Below are 15,923 nucleotides of genomic sequence, written 5' to 3'. Positions count from 1 at the left end.
GTTCTTCCCCGATGATGGTGGATAAAGCTTACGGACAGCCATGGCAGCAACCGAGGTCGGCTCAGTGGAGGCGGAAGCAACTCCTAGATGGCGTTGTTTCTCCTCTTGAGCAATGAAGGAGTATGCTTCACGAACCGAGGGGGAAGGTTTCATCAAGAGGATTTGACCGCGGACTGCACTGTAAGATTCATTCAAACCCATTAGAAATTGCATTACCTTTTGTTGCTCTGATTGTGGTGTTTCACAATGCATCCCTAGCTCATCTCATAGGGTTTTCAATCGAGTGTAATAGGTGGAGACAGAGGTGGTTTCTTGCTTGTGAAGGACGATGTCCCGTTGGATCTCAAATATGCGGGCTAGATTGCCCTGAGAGAATCGGGTCTCGAGGTCCTCCCAAACTTCTCTGGCAGTGGAATAAAAATTCACACTGTCAGCAATTTCTGGATCACAGGTGTTGACTATCCAAGAATGGATAATGTCATTACATCTTGACCAAATGGCATGACCTTCAGGATCATCTGCTTCTGAAGGAGCTAAGATAGACCCATTGATGAATCCGAGCTTATTTCTTGTATTCAAGGCTCGAATCATGGATCTTTTCCAACTGGAATAGTTATCTCCATTGAGGGGCTTGGAAACGAGAACCAATCCAGAATGATCGGAAGGATGGATGAAGTAAGGATTGGAGAGGTCAATAGGGGATTTTTCTTTCCCTACCTTTGATGGATTTGGTAGAATAACACCATGAGAAGAAGAATGATTATCTTCAGCCATTGAGGGTAATGAAGGTTTCGATGGATTAGAATATGACTGCAATAGAACTTGGTTGCTAGGGTTCTAGCTCTGATACCATGTAAAAAGATTAGAATGAGGGAATTGTATATCTCACTAACATGAATCAAGTACATAAATAGGAGGAGATTACAACAATCTCTTCTATAATTAAGTTTGTCTATCCAACACATTAGGATAGTATTGCTATATACAAGGAAAGTAAATAACAAACAGATTAACCAAATCAACAATAATAGTAATAAAATCTGATTCTAAAACTTCTTTCCTGATTTTGATATTTCTTTCCAACAAACACCCTTCTTAAGTTGGAACCAAATATATTTTCAATATTTCTTTCCAACAAGTTGAAACCAAATCTGATTTCAATATTTCTTTCCAACACGAGAAGTGTTTTTGGGGCTACGATCAGAGCCCTCTTAACCAGACAAGAATGAAAAAGAACCTGGGGGGGGGGGGGGATAAAGGAAGTAGTCTTTTATCAAATTTAAAGTAGAGGAGTAAAGGAAGTAAAGAATAGAAGAAACCTACAAATTTATTTATTTGTAGTAAAGGAGGTATTCTTTTATCAAATACTGCAGGAGAAGAAAATATGAACCCAGCTAATCAGAAACGACATGCCACTTGGCTGGTAAGAAATTCAAAGGCCTATGTCCAGAGTACTAGACTAGTATCTCTTTTTAAACTGCCTTGAGATGTTCTAATTCTCAAGCAGATGCAAGAGCTAAGATATCTGATTTTATTATGAACTAGATTGGGACGTAAGAAAGTTATGGTACTTTTATGTGGTAGAAGCTTCATGAGTTACGGTTTCAATATTCTGGTTCCATAAGAATCCGATGTGAGATGAAATATTATAAATGAAATAATAGAGCAAGGTCAAAATAGAGCAGAACGGTAAAGAATTGACGTTACGGCGGTCGTCGGATGGCCAAGGATGGTGATGGAGGGCTGTAAGATAGGATGGTTGCTGGTAGAAAAAGATGCCTATGGTTTGAAAGATCAGGATATTTCTATGTTTATGATCTACTCGTAGAAAGATAAATATATTATTTGATTTATTTAAAATTTAAAATAATAAGATAAAATTAACTAACTAACTCAAGTTGACTCGACTCGACTCAACCAAACTGATTCGACTCCCGTGGTCGGATCATAATAGATTTCCACCCTTATTAGAGGTCAAAAAAAAATGTTTTGCTATCAATGGAAATAAATGCTAATCTCAAGAGGTACTGAATAAAACAGAATCTTGCTATCAATGAACTAGCTTGATTATTCATATGCTAATCTCATACTCCTCCACTAGTTCTAACTTTGGCTTCGCCTTTGGCTTCGCCTTTGGCTTCTCCACGGATGGCAACTCAAGTCAGATCATCCAGGATGTCCGTAATATTCTCTCCATCATCTTTCTAGATTACCCTTACATGTCCTCCCTCATGTCTGTTTCATAAAGGATCTTTGCTAGTCGATCATGTTACAGAATTGTACTATAGCAACAGTTACAAAATGGAACTCAATATTGCAGCATCAGATACGCCAAGCAAGAGGTTGCTATTCTTCCTTGACCTCGGCATTATTGGACATAAACATGAATAAGCCTCTGTTTTTGTTGAATTCATTGCACCAATAGTCTCGCGATGGTCCATCCATCAAGATATGAGCTATCTGGGATTCAACTAGCTGGGTGCCACGTAAAAATTTTTAGAGATAGCCTGCAGCAGCTCCAATTGCAGGAAATTTTTGCAATGGGAATACTTGACAGTGCTTGATTGGCCAACAAATTATCCTTCCGTTGAAGTGAAATTGATAACTAATTGAGACAGATGGAGCCCTAGATAGATGGTTAGATCATCCTTGAATTAGAGAGAGAGAGAGAGAGAGAGATTTAACAAATTAATTGTTTTTGATATATAATTTTTGGGAAACTCGAGACACAATGGGATCTGATTATTAAATATGTTAATTTTGATAAACACGAACACAACCTGATCATTAACAAGTAACAACACGATCCGACCAGTGCAATCTATTTAATAAATATGTCCTGTATTTGTAAAATATTAACACAATATGATAATACGATAGCATGACACGATTAACATTAATAAAAAAAAATTTATACAACATAAAAATATAATTCAACTATAAATTTAATCTAACACAAAAATGATACTCTATGCTCCAATACAACATAAGTTTAAATTTACAGTTTATACAAACTTTAAGTTTTTAACAAAAGAAAACAACAATATTGTTCCAAGCCTCCAACTATCCAAATATCATGACCTAATACTACCATTAATCCCTGCATAGTCGCTCAGGTATTGCAATTCAACATACAACAAGTGTAAAGAGGAAGAAAAACTAAGCCAAATTTTCTTGCACACATAAATAAATAACCAAGAAAAAAAAAGAACATACAAATATATAAGCCTAGAGCACAACTCAGATATGAGAAGGCAGAGAGTAAAGAACAGTTGATATGCTCTATATAAATAAAGAACAAATCCTACACTCTAAACTTCATCTCTCCAAACCTTCTTCATTATCGATTCATCTCCACCTCCACCACCAAACCTATTTTCACTGAAACCCATCTCCATCTCCAAGCTCCAGTCAGCTATCACCACCAAACCCATCTTCACTAAAATTTGTAAACACTCATGGTGGAATGCAGTTTGTGAATTTTACGGATATTATGTCGAAAAGCATTCCTATGTGATTCTGTTCAAACAATGCTCTAGAGAACCTACATGGTCCATCTCCTATCGACCATCTCCAAGCTTCAAACCCGTCTTCTTCACCAGCTCATGAGCTATTGAGCTTCATCAAGCTGGGCCCAAGTCGAGCTGAGCTAGCTTTTCCGGCTTGAATCAAGCTCGAGCTAGAAAAAGAACCCTCTCGAGCCGAGCCGAGTTGGGCTTAGCTTGCTCAAGCTCAACTTATTTACACCTCTACTATGAAGATTCTTATGCCAGCCAAGGTTTTGCTTGTTATCCCATCTTTCAACATAAAGGAGAGGGTATTTGAGCTGAGGATAAATAAGTAAAGTGAGAGGGCAGCCTTGGCGCAGCCCTCTCGATGGGGTGAAGTATCCATCCGCTTCTCCATTGATCTCGATGGCTAAAGATGATATTGAAATGCACTCCAAGATTAGCTTGATGAAGTGATCCAATGTTCCGTGGAGCTTAAGGCAATCGGCGATGAAGAACCACTACATCCTATCAAAAGCTTTGGAGACATCAGTTTTAAGCATGTTGGCTCTCTTAACGGAGACATTCGATTGTGAGGATAAGGTATAAATTAGATTTGATCGAATTTGCATCAGATCTCGGTTGCTATTCTTCGTTGACCTCAGCATTCATTATAGGACATAAACATGAATAAGCCTCGGTCTTGTCTATCCTTTTCTTTCCCCTGATACATATATATCCAGAACAAACATAAGCTATTTAAGGTTCTTTAAAGACCTATAAATATATAGCATAATTAATCAGGGAGGATTAAAGAGTGGCATTGGGTGAGTACCTTGTTAAGCCATCGAAGGTTAGAAATTCCTCCTCAATTAGTCATCGATAGAGACGCAACCGATGTGATCTATGGTGTGCCGATCAGGCCCACCCTCTCGGTAACGCTCCTTCAAAGCCGGATGGCAGTTCTCTACCCATAAGAATTGGAAACTCGGTGGCAGCACCTCCTTGCCCAAAAATGATTGGAAGTTGGGGCAATTTCTTATCGATAAACCTTCCAATGAGACGTACTTCAAACACGCCGGCAAGGATTGGAGACTATTGCAATCTTCAAAACTTAGATTCCGGATGGAGGTGAGGTGTTGAAATGCCTCCTCCATCTCCGTGGTGAAGGTCGTGATCTCATTTGCACCTTTGACAGTCAGATGTACGAGGGAAGTGAGACCTTCTCTGCTTAGTAGCACCTTGAGCAGCAAGGGGTTGTCAATCTGTAGTTGATTGAGATTGGAAACTGATGAAAAGCCAACCTCTTCTTGCTCTGCCTGTTCAATTTGAACAGCCGCCAAAGAGGTGAGCTTTGGACAACGAGAAACTTCTAATTGACGTAGGGAGATTAGAGCTCGCAGCCCTCCAATTGACCTCAGCTCTCCACAATCAAAAATGTTCAGATAGTGGAGCTTGGTTAAGTGGTGCAGGACATCAGCCGATGGAAGGGTTTGTTAGTAATTTCATGTTTTTGACATGAATTTTTATTAACTTTGAGCTAAGTTTTAAGTGGGGCTCACACATTATTAATGATGGTTTAATGGTGGAATTAATTTAGCTCAAAGTGTACTTTATTGTCAAATATTCACTTAGTCAAATCCATGAAGAGAAGTGAATGAAAATTGGCTCTAAAGTGGGTATCATGGCAATGGAAAATAAAGAAAATGAAGTTTAGTACCATATTGGATATTTGAGAAATGTTAGTATGGTATATAAGTAATAAACTTCTTATGGGCTTTCGGCCCCAAAAGAGGTACCTATTTTGTGAGTAAAGGTTACTATGCAACTTAACTCACACACACGCGCGCCGCCCGGCCCGGCTCGGCTCGGTTCGCACGCACGCACGGGTCAAGTCCAATTTTAATTTTTGCCTGATACGAGTTCAAATCTGATTTGGTTCGAGGTCGAAGTGGTATGTCCCTTCGATAAACAGTTAATCAATTCAGTTAGTTGGTTGAACTCGACCCAAATGGTGCATCCCTTCACAGTGTAACTATAAATTAGTTTCTGATCCGAATTGGTGCATCCATTCGGTGGTTTTGCATCTTTTCGTCAAGCCTGTTTACCTCTATAAATAGGCTGTCAGTCTGCATAATTTAATAGAAGATCAGAGAAGAGAACTTGGTTCATTCCTTCTAGAGTCGAGTCTGCATCCGAAAGAGAGTACAACACAGTTCAGGTTCAATCAAGGCATTAGAAAGCTGCTTCCTTTCCAGTGCAAGGTAGTCGTTGTATCCTGGGAGACCGACGTCCACTGTTCCAGAAGCAATCGGTGGAGGGCGAATTGGTCTTAAGAAGATAGTGTCCAACACTAGACTCGACTATTCAGAATTCTATATTCTGTAATCTGTAAGTTATTTATATTATTTTGATCGAATTTATTATAAATCTTTGGAATCAGATTGTTACCGCCAACAGGGTTGTAATATATGGACACCTCCCTATATTTAGCCATGTTTATGAGGGTAAGGCATGTTGTAGAGACATGGATAATTTCACATCTTCGATAGCACTATCAAAGATCCATAAACAATCTAGCGATGGAAGTAGGAGATAGATGTTAGGATAACTAGTGCGTAGAAATGACAACTGACTTAATTTCTCCCCTTCTTCTTTGGACCATTCGTCAACATTTTCCAGATTTGGACTGTTGAAGATAATCAAATGAGATAGGACTGACGATGAAGAAGGTGAAGACGAGGACGAGAGGATTGCCGATAGTGGAGATTTCGGTTTTTGAAATGCTGGGAGAAGGGTTATTCCTACTCTCAATAGTAATAGATTTTTCAGTGTACGTGGGAGGGAAGGAAGTGCCCTCAGTTTGGAGTAATCTTTGATTTTGACTGTGTGAAGAAGGGGAAACAATTGGTCATCCTTGATTGCACACCACTCCTTTAATTCTGGAAAGTCAACTATGCATAATACTTCCAGTGATGAAAATCCTTTAACCACACCCGAACCATAGAACTCACAACCAACTTCCTCTATTGCATGCATATTAATTAGCCAAAGATCCTCGAGTGACGGAAGTTGTCCGAGAGGTGGGAGCTCTTTCCACTTCCAGCAGCCATGGAGCTCAAGGCTTACTAAGTTCTTTAAATAATAGTTTTCCATCAGCCAACTCGGGGACCGGATTCCATTGTAGCCAACAATCGTAAGTTCTTTGAGATGCGGATGCGGATGCGGTTGCAGGCCTTCCAATACTTCCTCCGTGACCTCACATCTTGCACTTCGTTGGGCGTCACACCATGCCAACTCCAAGGTAACAACATTTCTTTTGCAACTTAACCTAGCTTCCATGGCTTCTTCCTTACTTCCCACATTCTCAAGATTCATTATCTGAAGAGATCCCCTGAGGTTGCTCAGGTCTTTTAGCTGTCCAATCTCAAAACCTGGCGCCTTCCCTACATGGAAACTTTCTAATTCATCAAGACGAGTCAGTTTACTTATGCCGGATATCTTAGAGATTATTGGAATAGTATCATCGCTCCGCCACCGTTTTTGATCTTGAATTAGATGGCGCAAGTTGATTAGTTTGCCCAAGCTCGCAGGTGCTCCATCAGGCTTCAATCCCGAAAGAATCAGTATTTCTAGATGGTAAAATCTACACAATTGATGAGGTATTACTTTGATTCCTGTGTTGCTGAGATTCAGGTATCTTAGATGCATTAAGTTGCATGTGGATATAGGCAGTTCTTCCATGTGACAATTGACAAGATTAAGCACACGAATGCTTTTCAGTTTTTCCAGTACTTCACGAAGATCAGCAACATTCAGATCCGACTTGCTCTTGAATAGAAAATTTAAGGTCCGCAAGTGCTTTACTACAGATGAGTGCTCGGTAAGTCCAGCTAGATTAGTAGTCATCACAGATAAATGATGAACACTGTCTGGAATTTTCATTGGCTCATCACTCTCGATCCTACAACAGATATCATTTGAAACAGATTCTGCCAAATCATGCAACAAATCATGTATCTTGTAGGCCTTAGAATGCCTATGAGGTTCGAAGAATGCCTTTGATATCAAATCATCAAAATAGTCGCTTCCTATATCCTCGATAATCTTCTTCTTCTGTGTGTTGCTATAAATAAAACCTTCTGCTATCCACATGTATATCAGATCATCAGGTTTGAATATCCAATCTTTTGGGAACATGCTACAATATGCAAAGCACCTCTGTAGGTGTACGGGTAGGTGCCGATAACTCAACCTTAGAACTGGCATAATATCATCCTCCCCCTGCCCTAACTCCCAGATATCGCTTTTCAAGATGCTCTGCCAGTGTTCTTCATTCAGATTATCTTTCAATAGCGCACCCAGAGTCTTTGCAGCCAATGGTGATCCCTTCAGCCTCTTTGCTATCTCTTTCCCTGTAGCTACTAATCTTGGATGCTCCTCAGGGTCAGCAACACCGAAAGCACACTTTGTAAAGAAACACCAGTACTCATCTTCTGGTAATCCGTCTAATATGATTGGATCCACCGTGCCCATCAATTTTGCAACCCTCTGTAGTCTACTCGTAACAATTATCTTGCTTCCCTCTGTCCCGTGTAACAGAGGAGTGCGAAGCTTCTCCCAGACATTCCTCTCGTTCTCATTCCAGACGTCATCAAGGACAAGTAGGAACCTCTGTGATCTTATCTTCTCTTTAAGATTCACTTGTAGACTGTTAAAATTCTCGATATCTCCAGGCTTAAAATTACTGTCGGCTTGCTCGAGGATCTCTCTTGTCAGCCTGACCACATCAAAGCTATCTGAAACGCATACCCACATAATTGGAATTGGAGAGAAGTGCTGCTTCACCCTCTCATCTTTGCACACGAGCTGGGCAAGAGTAGTCTTTCCAACTCCTCCGATTCCGAGAATCGGAATGACAGAAACATTTCCAGCAGCATTAGATTCTGATTGTAGCACAAGGTTGATGATTCTTTCCTTCTCTTCCTCTCGGCCAAACGGTTCTTTGGGCAGCAACGAGCTAGTGATGCGGCTGTTGGTGGACAACTCCAACTTCTTGGAGCAGCCATCCAGTTCTAACAGTTTAAGGAAATCCCCCTCATCAGCTGCAATTCTTTCTAAATTCTCCACGACACTGCTCAGCTCCTTGACGTCCTCGTCACAAGAAAACAAGCTCCTGGCGGCAGTACGCATACGTTTGGCGACATTAGAAGAGGAGGAGGCCAAGGAGCTACTCACCTCGTCAACGTTGGCTTTCTGTTCGAGGATTTGGTATTCGAAGGTGTCGAGCACGTCGTCAGCCTGATAGGCCGCGTCTTTGAGCCTCCGCAACCATCGGAGCAGCCACGTGTTCTTGATCTGCCGCCCTCCGCCGCTTCCACTGCACTCTGGATCTTGATGAGCGGCTCCTCCATCCTCTCGAGCTTGTCTTTGACGCCCGCTTGCATCTCGTAGTTTCCGACCAAGGAGGCGGTTTTGTTCACCAACTCACCGAATATCGCAGATCCAAACATCCCCGCCATTTCTATCCTCACAGACTCATACAAGTCTGTTTGTCTCTCTCTATCTGCGACTTGGGTTGCGCCGACACGCTAGACGGGCGGCCAGAAAATACGTATTCCGGGACAAGGCTGGCCTTATTCTATTGTTGATTTCAGTGTACTTGCATTCTCAAGATTGGCCAAATCCATTAAGATATATATATATGAGCTGCGGTCTGCATGAGATTCTCCAGCTGGGTGCAACATACCAGTGAGAGAGAGAGAGAGAGAGTTTGAAGTGGGTGAACAAATATTTTTGATAGTCTCACCGGAAAGGAGTGCCATTTGAAATTCTGGACAGACTTTGACTAGTAGCTTATAGGGTGGCCTTACCATTTAAACTAGCAAAAGTATATAATATTTTTTTAATTGTCTATGTTGCGAAAGTACGTGTCTAGTTCAAATCATATTATTAATTATGCACCTCTCCAAATATGTGAAAATATGATTTATGAAGAAGACCCTATGAAATTTTTGATACCATGAGTAAATCACTCCGGAGACGCATAGTACCTTTTGTGGAGATTCAACGAAAAAATCACTCGGTCGAAGAAACTACATGGGAACTCGAAGATGAAATGCGTGAGAAATACCTATCATTTTTTTGTTGATGGTTCTAGTATGATTTAATTAAATTATAGATCTTTAATATTATTAATTAAGTAAATTATGTATTTTACTAGAATGATATAACATTCATTTATTTCATAGTAGTAGTTTAATTATAATTGTGCAAGTTTCGAGAACGAAACTTGTTTTAAGGGGATAGAATATAATAACCGAAAATAAAATAAATAAAGATAAATATTAATAATGATAAGGATGATAATGCACTTATCATCTTATCTTATTAGGAATATATATATATATAAATATTAGACCAAAAGAAAAAAAAATTATATAAAAGAAGAAAAACCCCAGAGAAGAAGGGTGCGTACTTTGAAGGCGGCAAAGAAGAAGAGGAAAGGAAGAGAGAAAAGGGTCATGTTGCTACAGTACATGCGGTACTGTAGCAGGAGTAGTAAAGCCAATAGAAGGGTAGAGAAAAGGGAACCTCGATAACAGTATTTTCGTTTAAAGGAAATTTAGAAAAAAAATCAGAAATTATTTGGCGTGAGAGAGGCAAGTTTTCTCATTCATATTTTATTTTATTAATGTAGAAAAATGAGTACTAAATTTCTATTTGGTTCGAGTCTAATAAAACCTCTGAATTTGGTTATGGACCACTAATTATGTTCAGTAATTAAACATTGATGAGAAAGAAAGTAAAACAATAAAATGAGTTAATTATTCTTAAACTATAAATTTACTTTTGAAATGATTTGTATTTATCTTTTACAAATTTAATAATAATATTTCTATACTATTTACACGATATATTCTTATTTATTTTAAACAATAGTTTTCACTTTTTATATCTTTCTAAAGATAATAATAACACATATATTTAATTTTCCATCAAAATGAATAAATTTCTCACAAAAAAAATTAAAACTTGCTTGATTAGGTCGGTAAGCGACCGGAAGCCTTGGTGATCTCGGAGATTTTCTCTTAGTCTAACCGCGCCCCGCTGGTAGCAACAGACAGGGAGGAGATGGCTAATCCCCCTTTGAACACATTGAATCCTAACCGGTGACCTTGAGCACAATACGGCTAGGACAAGAGGTTCTATCAAGCAGTTGACAATCACTGAGAAAATGTGAAGCAAGGGTTTCAATGATCACTAGACGATAAAAGAAACTGTGAAACTTGGAACTTTTTGAAAAAGAAAAACCAGGAAAAGCATATATATATATATATATATATATATATATATATATATATATTAATAGAGGTGGCCAATCTTGAGAATATAGGTGCAATGAATTCAACAATAGAATGAGGCCATTTTTGTCCTGGAGCACGAATTTTCTGGCCACCAACCTAGCGTGTCGGCGCAACCCAAGTCGTAGATAGAGAGAGACAAACAAAGACTTATATGAGTCTCCGCGATCTTCACTCATTCTTCTCTCTCAAACATTGAGTTCACCCTGCTGCTTGTGAGGATTGAAATGGCGGGGATGTTTGGATCTGCGATCGTCGGTGAGTTGGTGAACAGAACCGCCTCCTTCTTGGTCGGAAACTACGAGATGCAAGCGGACGTCAAAGACAAGCTGGAGGAGCTGCTCATCAAGATCCAGAGTGCAGTGGAAGCGGCGGAGGGGCGGCAGATCAAGAACACGTGGCTGCTCCGATGGTTGCGGAGGCTCAAAGACGCGGCCTATCAGGCTGACGACGTGCTCGACACCTTTGAATATCAAATCCTCCAACAGAAAGCCAACGGCGACGAGGTGAGTAGCTCCTTCGCCTCCTTCTCTTCTAATGTCGCCAAACGTATGCGTACTGCCGCCAGGAGCTTGTTTTCTTGTGACGAGGACGTCAAGGAGCTGAGCAGTGTCGTGGAGAATTTAGAAAGAATTGCAGCTGGTGTGGGGGATTTCGTTCAACTGTTACAACTGGATGGGTGCTCCAAGAAATCGGAGTTGCCCACCAACAGCCGCATCACTAGCTCGTTGCTGCCCGAAGAACCGATTGGTCGAGAGGAAGAGAAGGAGAGAATCATCAACCTTGTGCTGCAATCAGAAACTAATGCAGTTGGAAATGTTTCTGTCATTCCGATTCTCGGAATCGGAGGAGTTGGAAAGACTACTCTTGCCCAGCTCGTGTGCGAAGATGAGAGGGTGAAGCAGCACTTCTCTCCAATTCCAATTATGTGGGTATGCGTTTCAGATAGCTTTGATGTGGTCAGGCTTACAAGAGAGATCCTCGAGCAAGCCGACAGTAATTTTAAGCCTGGAGATATCGAGAATTTCAACCGTCTACAAGTGAATCTTAAAGAGAAGCTAAGATCACAGAGGTTCCTACTTGTCCTTGATGACGTCTGGAATGAGAACGAGAGGAATGTCTGGGAGAAGCTTCGCACTCCTCTGTTACACGGGAAAGAGGGAAGCAAGATAATTGTTACGAGTAGACTACAGAGGGTTGCGGCATTGATGGGCACGGTGGATCCAATCATATTAGACGGATTACCAGAAGATGAGTACTGGTGTTTCTTTACAAAGTGTGCTTTCGGTGTTGCTGACCCTGAGGAGCATCCAAGATTAGTAGCTACAGGGAAAGAGATAGCAAAGAGGCTGAAGGGATCACCATTGGCTGCAAAGACTCTGGGTGCGCTATTGAAAGATAATCTGAATGAAGAACACTGGCAGAGCATCTTGAAAAGCGATATCTGGGAGTTAGACCAGGGGGAGGATGATATTATGTCAGTTCTAAGGTTGAGTTATCGGCACCTACCCGTACACCTGCAGAGGTGCTTTGCATATTGTAGCATGTTCCCAAAAGATTGGATATTCAAACCTGATGATCTGATATACATGTGGATAGCAGAAGGTTTTATTTATAGCAACACACAGAAGAAGAAGATGATCGAGGATATAGGAAGAGACTATTTTGATGATTTGATATCAAAGGCATTCTTCGAACCTCATAGGCATTCTAAGACCTACAAGATACATGATTTGTTGCATGATTTGGCAGAATCTGTTTCAAATGAGATCTGTTGTAGGATCGAGAGTGATGAGCCAATGAAAATTCCAGACAGTGTTCGTCATTTATCTGTGATGACTACTAATCTAGCTGGACTTACCGAGCACTCATCTGTACTAAAGCACTTGCGGACCTTAAATTTTCTATTCCAGAGCAAGTCAAATCTGAATGTTGCTGATCTTCGTGAAGTACTGGAAAAACTGAAAAGCATTCGTGTGCTTAATCTTGTCAATTGTCACATGGAAGAACTGCCTATATCCACATGCAACTTAATGCATCTAAGATACCTGAATCTCAGCAACACAGGAATCAAAGTAATACCTCATCAATTGTGTAGATTTTACCATCTAGAAATACTGATTCTTTCGGGATTGAAGCCTGATGGAGCACCTGCGAGCTTGGGCAAACTAATCAACTTGCGCCATCTAATTCAAGATCAAAAACGGTGGCGGAGCGATGATACTATTCCAATAATCTCTAAGATATCCGGCATAAGTAAACTGACTCGTCTTGATGAATTAGAAAGTTTCCATGTAGGGAAGGCGCCAGGTTTTGAGATTGGACAGCTAAAAGACCTGAGCAACCTCAGGGGATCTCTTCAGATAATGAATCTTGAGAATGTGGGAAGTAAGGAAGAAGCCATGGAAGCTAGGTTAAGTTGCAAAAGAAATGTTGTTACCTTGGAGTTGGCATGGTGTGACGCCCAACGAAGTGCAAGATGTGAGGTCACGGAGGAAGTATTGGAAGGCCTGCAACCGCATCCTCATCTCAAAGAACTTACGATTGTTGGCTACAATGGAATCCGGTCCCCGAGTTGGCTGATGGAAAAACATTATTTGAAGAACTTAGTAAGTCTTGAGCTCCATGGCTGCCAGAATTGGAAAGAGCTCCCACCTCTCGGACAACTTTCATCACTCGAGTTTCTTGAATGTAGTGGGATGCATGCGATAGAAGAAGTTGGTTGCGGGTTCTATGGTTCTGGTGTTGTCAAAGGATTTCCATCATTGGTGTACTTATCATTTGTTAACTTCCCAGAATTAAAGGAGTGGTGTGCCATCGAGGATGACCAATTGTTTCCCCGTCTTACGTCACTCGAAATCAAAGATTGCTCCAAACTGAGGGCACTTCCTTCCCTCCCACCTACATTGGTATTTCTAACACTAGTGAGAGTAGGAATCACCCTTCTCCCAGCATTTCACAATCCGAAATGTCCATTATCGGCATTCCCCTCGTCCTCGTCCTCGTCCTCGTCCTCGTCTTCACCTTCTTCATCATTATCCCTAAATCATTTGACTATTTTGAACTGTCCAAATCTGGAAAACTTTGACGAATGGTCCAAAGAAGAAGGGGAGAAATTAAGTGAGTTGTCACATCTACACACTAGTTATCCTAACATCTACCTCCTTCGTCCATCGCTAGATAGTGTATGGATCGAAGATAGTGACATCGAAGATGTGAAATTATCCATGTGTCTACAACGTTCCTTATCCTTATTAAGTTCGATAATTTTAAGGAGGTGTCCACATATTACAACCCTTCCCACGGCTGATGCACTGCGCCACTTGACCAAGATTGATCATATGGTCATTTCTGATTGTGGAGAGTTGAGGTCAATTGGAGGGCTAGGAGCCCTAATCTCCCTATATCAATTAGAAGTTTCTCATTGTCCAAAGCTCACCACTTTGGTGGCTAATCAAACTGAACAGGCGGTGCAAGAAGAGGTAGGCTTTTCATCAGTTTCTAGTCTTAATCGACTAGAGATTGACAACCCCTTGTTGCTCAAGGTGCTGCTAAGCAGAGAAGGTCCCACTTCCCTCAGTGTTGTGACTATCAAAGGTGTAAATGGGATCACGACTTTCACCACTGAGATGGAGGAGGCATTTCAACACCTCACCTCCCTCTGGGCTCTAAGTTTTCGAGATTGCAATAGTCTCCAATGCTTGCCGGCATGTTTGAAGTACATCTCATTGGAAGCTTTATCGATAATAAATTGCCCCAACTTCCAATCACTTCCGGGCAAGGAGGCGCTGCCACCGAATCTAAAAAGCTTATATGTAGGGAACTGCCATCCGGCTTTGAAGGAGCGTTACCGAGAGGGTGAGCCTGATCGGCACACCATCGCTCACATCAGTCGCATCTTTATCGGTGACTAATTTAGGAGGAATTTATATCTTTTGATGGCTTAACCAGGTACTCACCCTATGCCACTCTCTAATCCTCCCCAATTAGTTATGCTCTACTTTTATATTACTATATTAATTCTTGCTCATCTTTATAAGGACCTTAATACCTTATAGTTTTCTGCTAATTTCTATTGTTCTAATTGGTCATTTTCTTACTTCCTTACTAATCCTCCTCCAGTGAAAAAAAAATTGTAGATTGCTCAGAGTGTATATATATATCAGGAGAAATTATGGGATAGACAAGACTGAGGTTTATGTCCTATAATTAATGCTGAGGTCAACGAAGAAAAGCAACCGAGATCTGATGCTGTAATATTGAGTCCAATTCTGCGACATGACTAACTAGCAAAGATCCTTCTTGAAACAGAAGCGAGGTAAATTATTCTATTAAACTGATCCCAATTTCAGTTCATGTCTCTATTTTCAGCTTATTATCAACTGAGTTTTCCTATGTTTAAGTATCTTCTATATCATAACCTTCAAAACTGCTACTGTAACATTCTGGAGCCGTTCGGTTCCTCATACATTTTGCCTTTATTAGTATTAACATTTTATCACATGGATATTTATTATTCAATCTATACATTATGCTTTCAATGTCTCAAAAACACTTCGACGTTAGTGTTCTTGATAGTCAGTTACTATATAAATGAGTTAAATTAACTATATATACAAAAAAATCTATAGCCTTGAATAAATTTTTTTAAGTTAAGATAAAAGTAAAAGGGAAACCAATTTTAAAGTCAAATGAGATATATTTTAAATAATTTTAAGTATTTTATTTTTAAAAGTTACTGTATTTTGTTTGTTAGCTTTAGATTAACATTAAGTTGGAGCATTTTTGAGGAATAAAAAATAAAAAAGTAAAGTAAAATATAGGAATTGAATGATAAATATCTATATGACAAAGTATAAATAATAAAAGCAAAACCATTAATATTTTTTTCTTCTCGGAGATGAATCGTTGTGCCTCCCAAAAGGTTGGAGGAGACAACGAGGAGGTGATTTCGAAATCTTTGGTAAATAACTATTATTGAGTGTTTACCTGTGATGCTTAAGATGGGTCATGATCAAATCACAATGTAAGGATTCTGAGATTTTTCTTGTCAGAAGTATTGTTGATACCT

At 40.1% G+C, this 15,923-nt stretch overlaps 3 protein-coding genes across 4 annotated transcripts; 1 reads left to right on the top strand and 2 right to left on the bottom strand.

Moving 5' to 3' along the window:
- Window positions 1-264: 264 nt before the first annotated feature.
- Window positions 265-774, bottom strand: LOC140759854 (uncharacterized). Its single transcript, XM_073096523.1, has one exon. The coding sequence runs from the start codon at window positions 772-774 to the stop codon at window positions 265-267; it is 510 nt and encodes a 169-aa protein (XP_072952624.1).
- Window positions 775-3,062: 2,288 nt separating this feature from the next.
- On the bottom strand, window positions 3,063-9,010 carry LOC140759845 (disease resistance protein RGA2-like). Its single transcript, XM_073096511.1, has 4 exons — window positions 8,980-9,010; window positions 6,125-8,935; window positions 4,324-4,974; window positions 3,063-4,212 (listed from the first exon to the last, which is right to left on the bottom strand). The coding sequence occupies exons 1-3, from the start codon at window positions 9,008-9,010 to the stop codon at window positions 4,361-4,363; spliced, it is 3,456 nt and encodes a 1,151-aa protein (XP_072952612.1). The 3' UTR covers window positions 3,063-4,212; window positions 4,324-4,360.
- A 2,006-nt stretch (window positions 9,011-11,016) lies between these two features.
- Window positions 11,017-15,133, top strand: LOC140777772 (disease resistance protein RGA2-like). Of its 2 annotated transcripts, none has more exons than XM_073122230.1 (2): window positions 11,017-14,803; window positions 14,992-15,133. In XM_073122230.1, exon 1 carries the CDS (start codon window positions 11,080-11,082, stop codon window positions 14,764-14,766), a length of 3,687 nt encoding a protein of 1,228 aa, XP_072978331.1. In that variant the 5' UTR covers window positions 11,017-11,079; the 3' UTR covers window positions 14,767-14,803; window positions 14,992-15,133. The 2 variants fall into 2 exon arrangements, with proteins under 2 accessions (XP_072978331.1, XP_072978250.1); XM_073122149.1 differs by having other exon boundaries at window positions 14,975-15,114.
- Window positions 15,134-15,923: the final 790 nt, after the last annotated feature.

The sequence above is a fragment of the Typha angustifolia genome, chromosome 1 (genome assembly GCF_048772165.1).
Source record: "Typha angustifolia cultivar Huaian chromosome 1, ASM4877216v1, whole genome shotgun sequence".
NCBI classification, from domain to species: Eukaryota; Viridiplantae; Streptophyta; class Magnoliopsida; order Poales; family Typhaceae; genus Typha; species Typha angustifolia.
The sequence above is the reverse complement of the archived record's forward strand: the minus strand, read 5'-3'. Positions and strand labels throughout refer to the sequence as shown.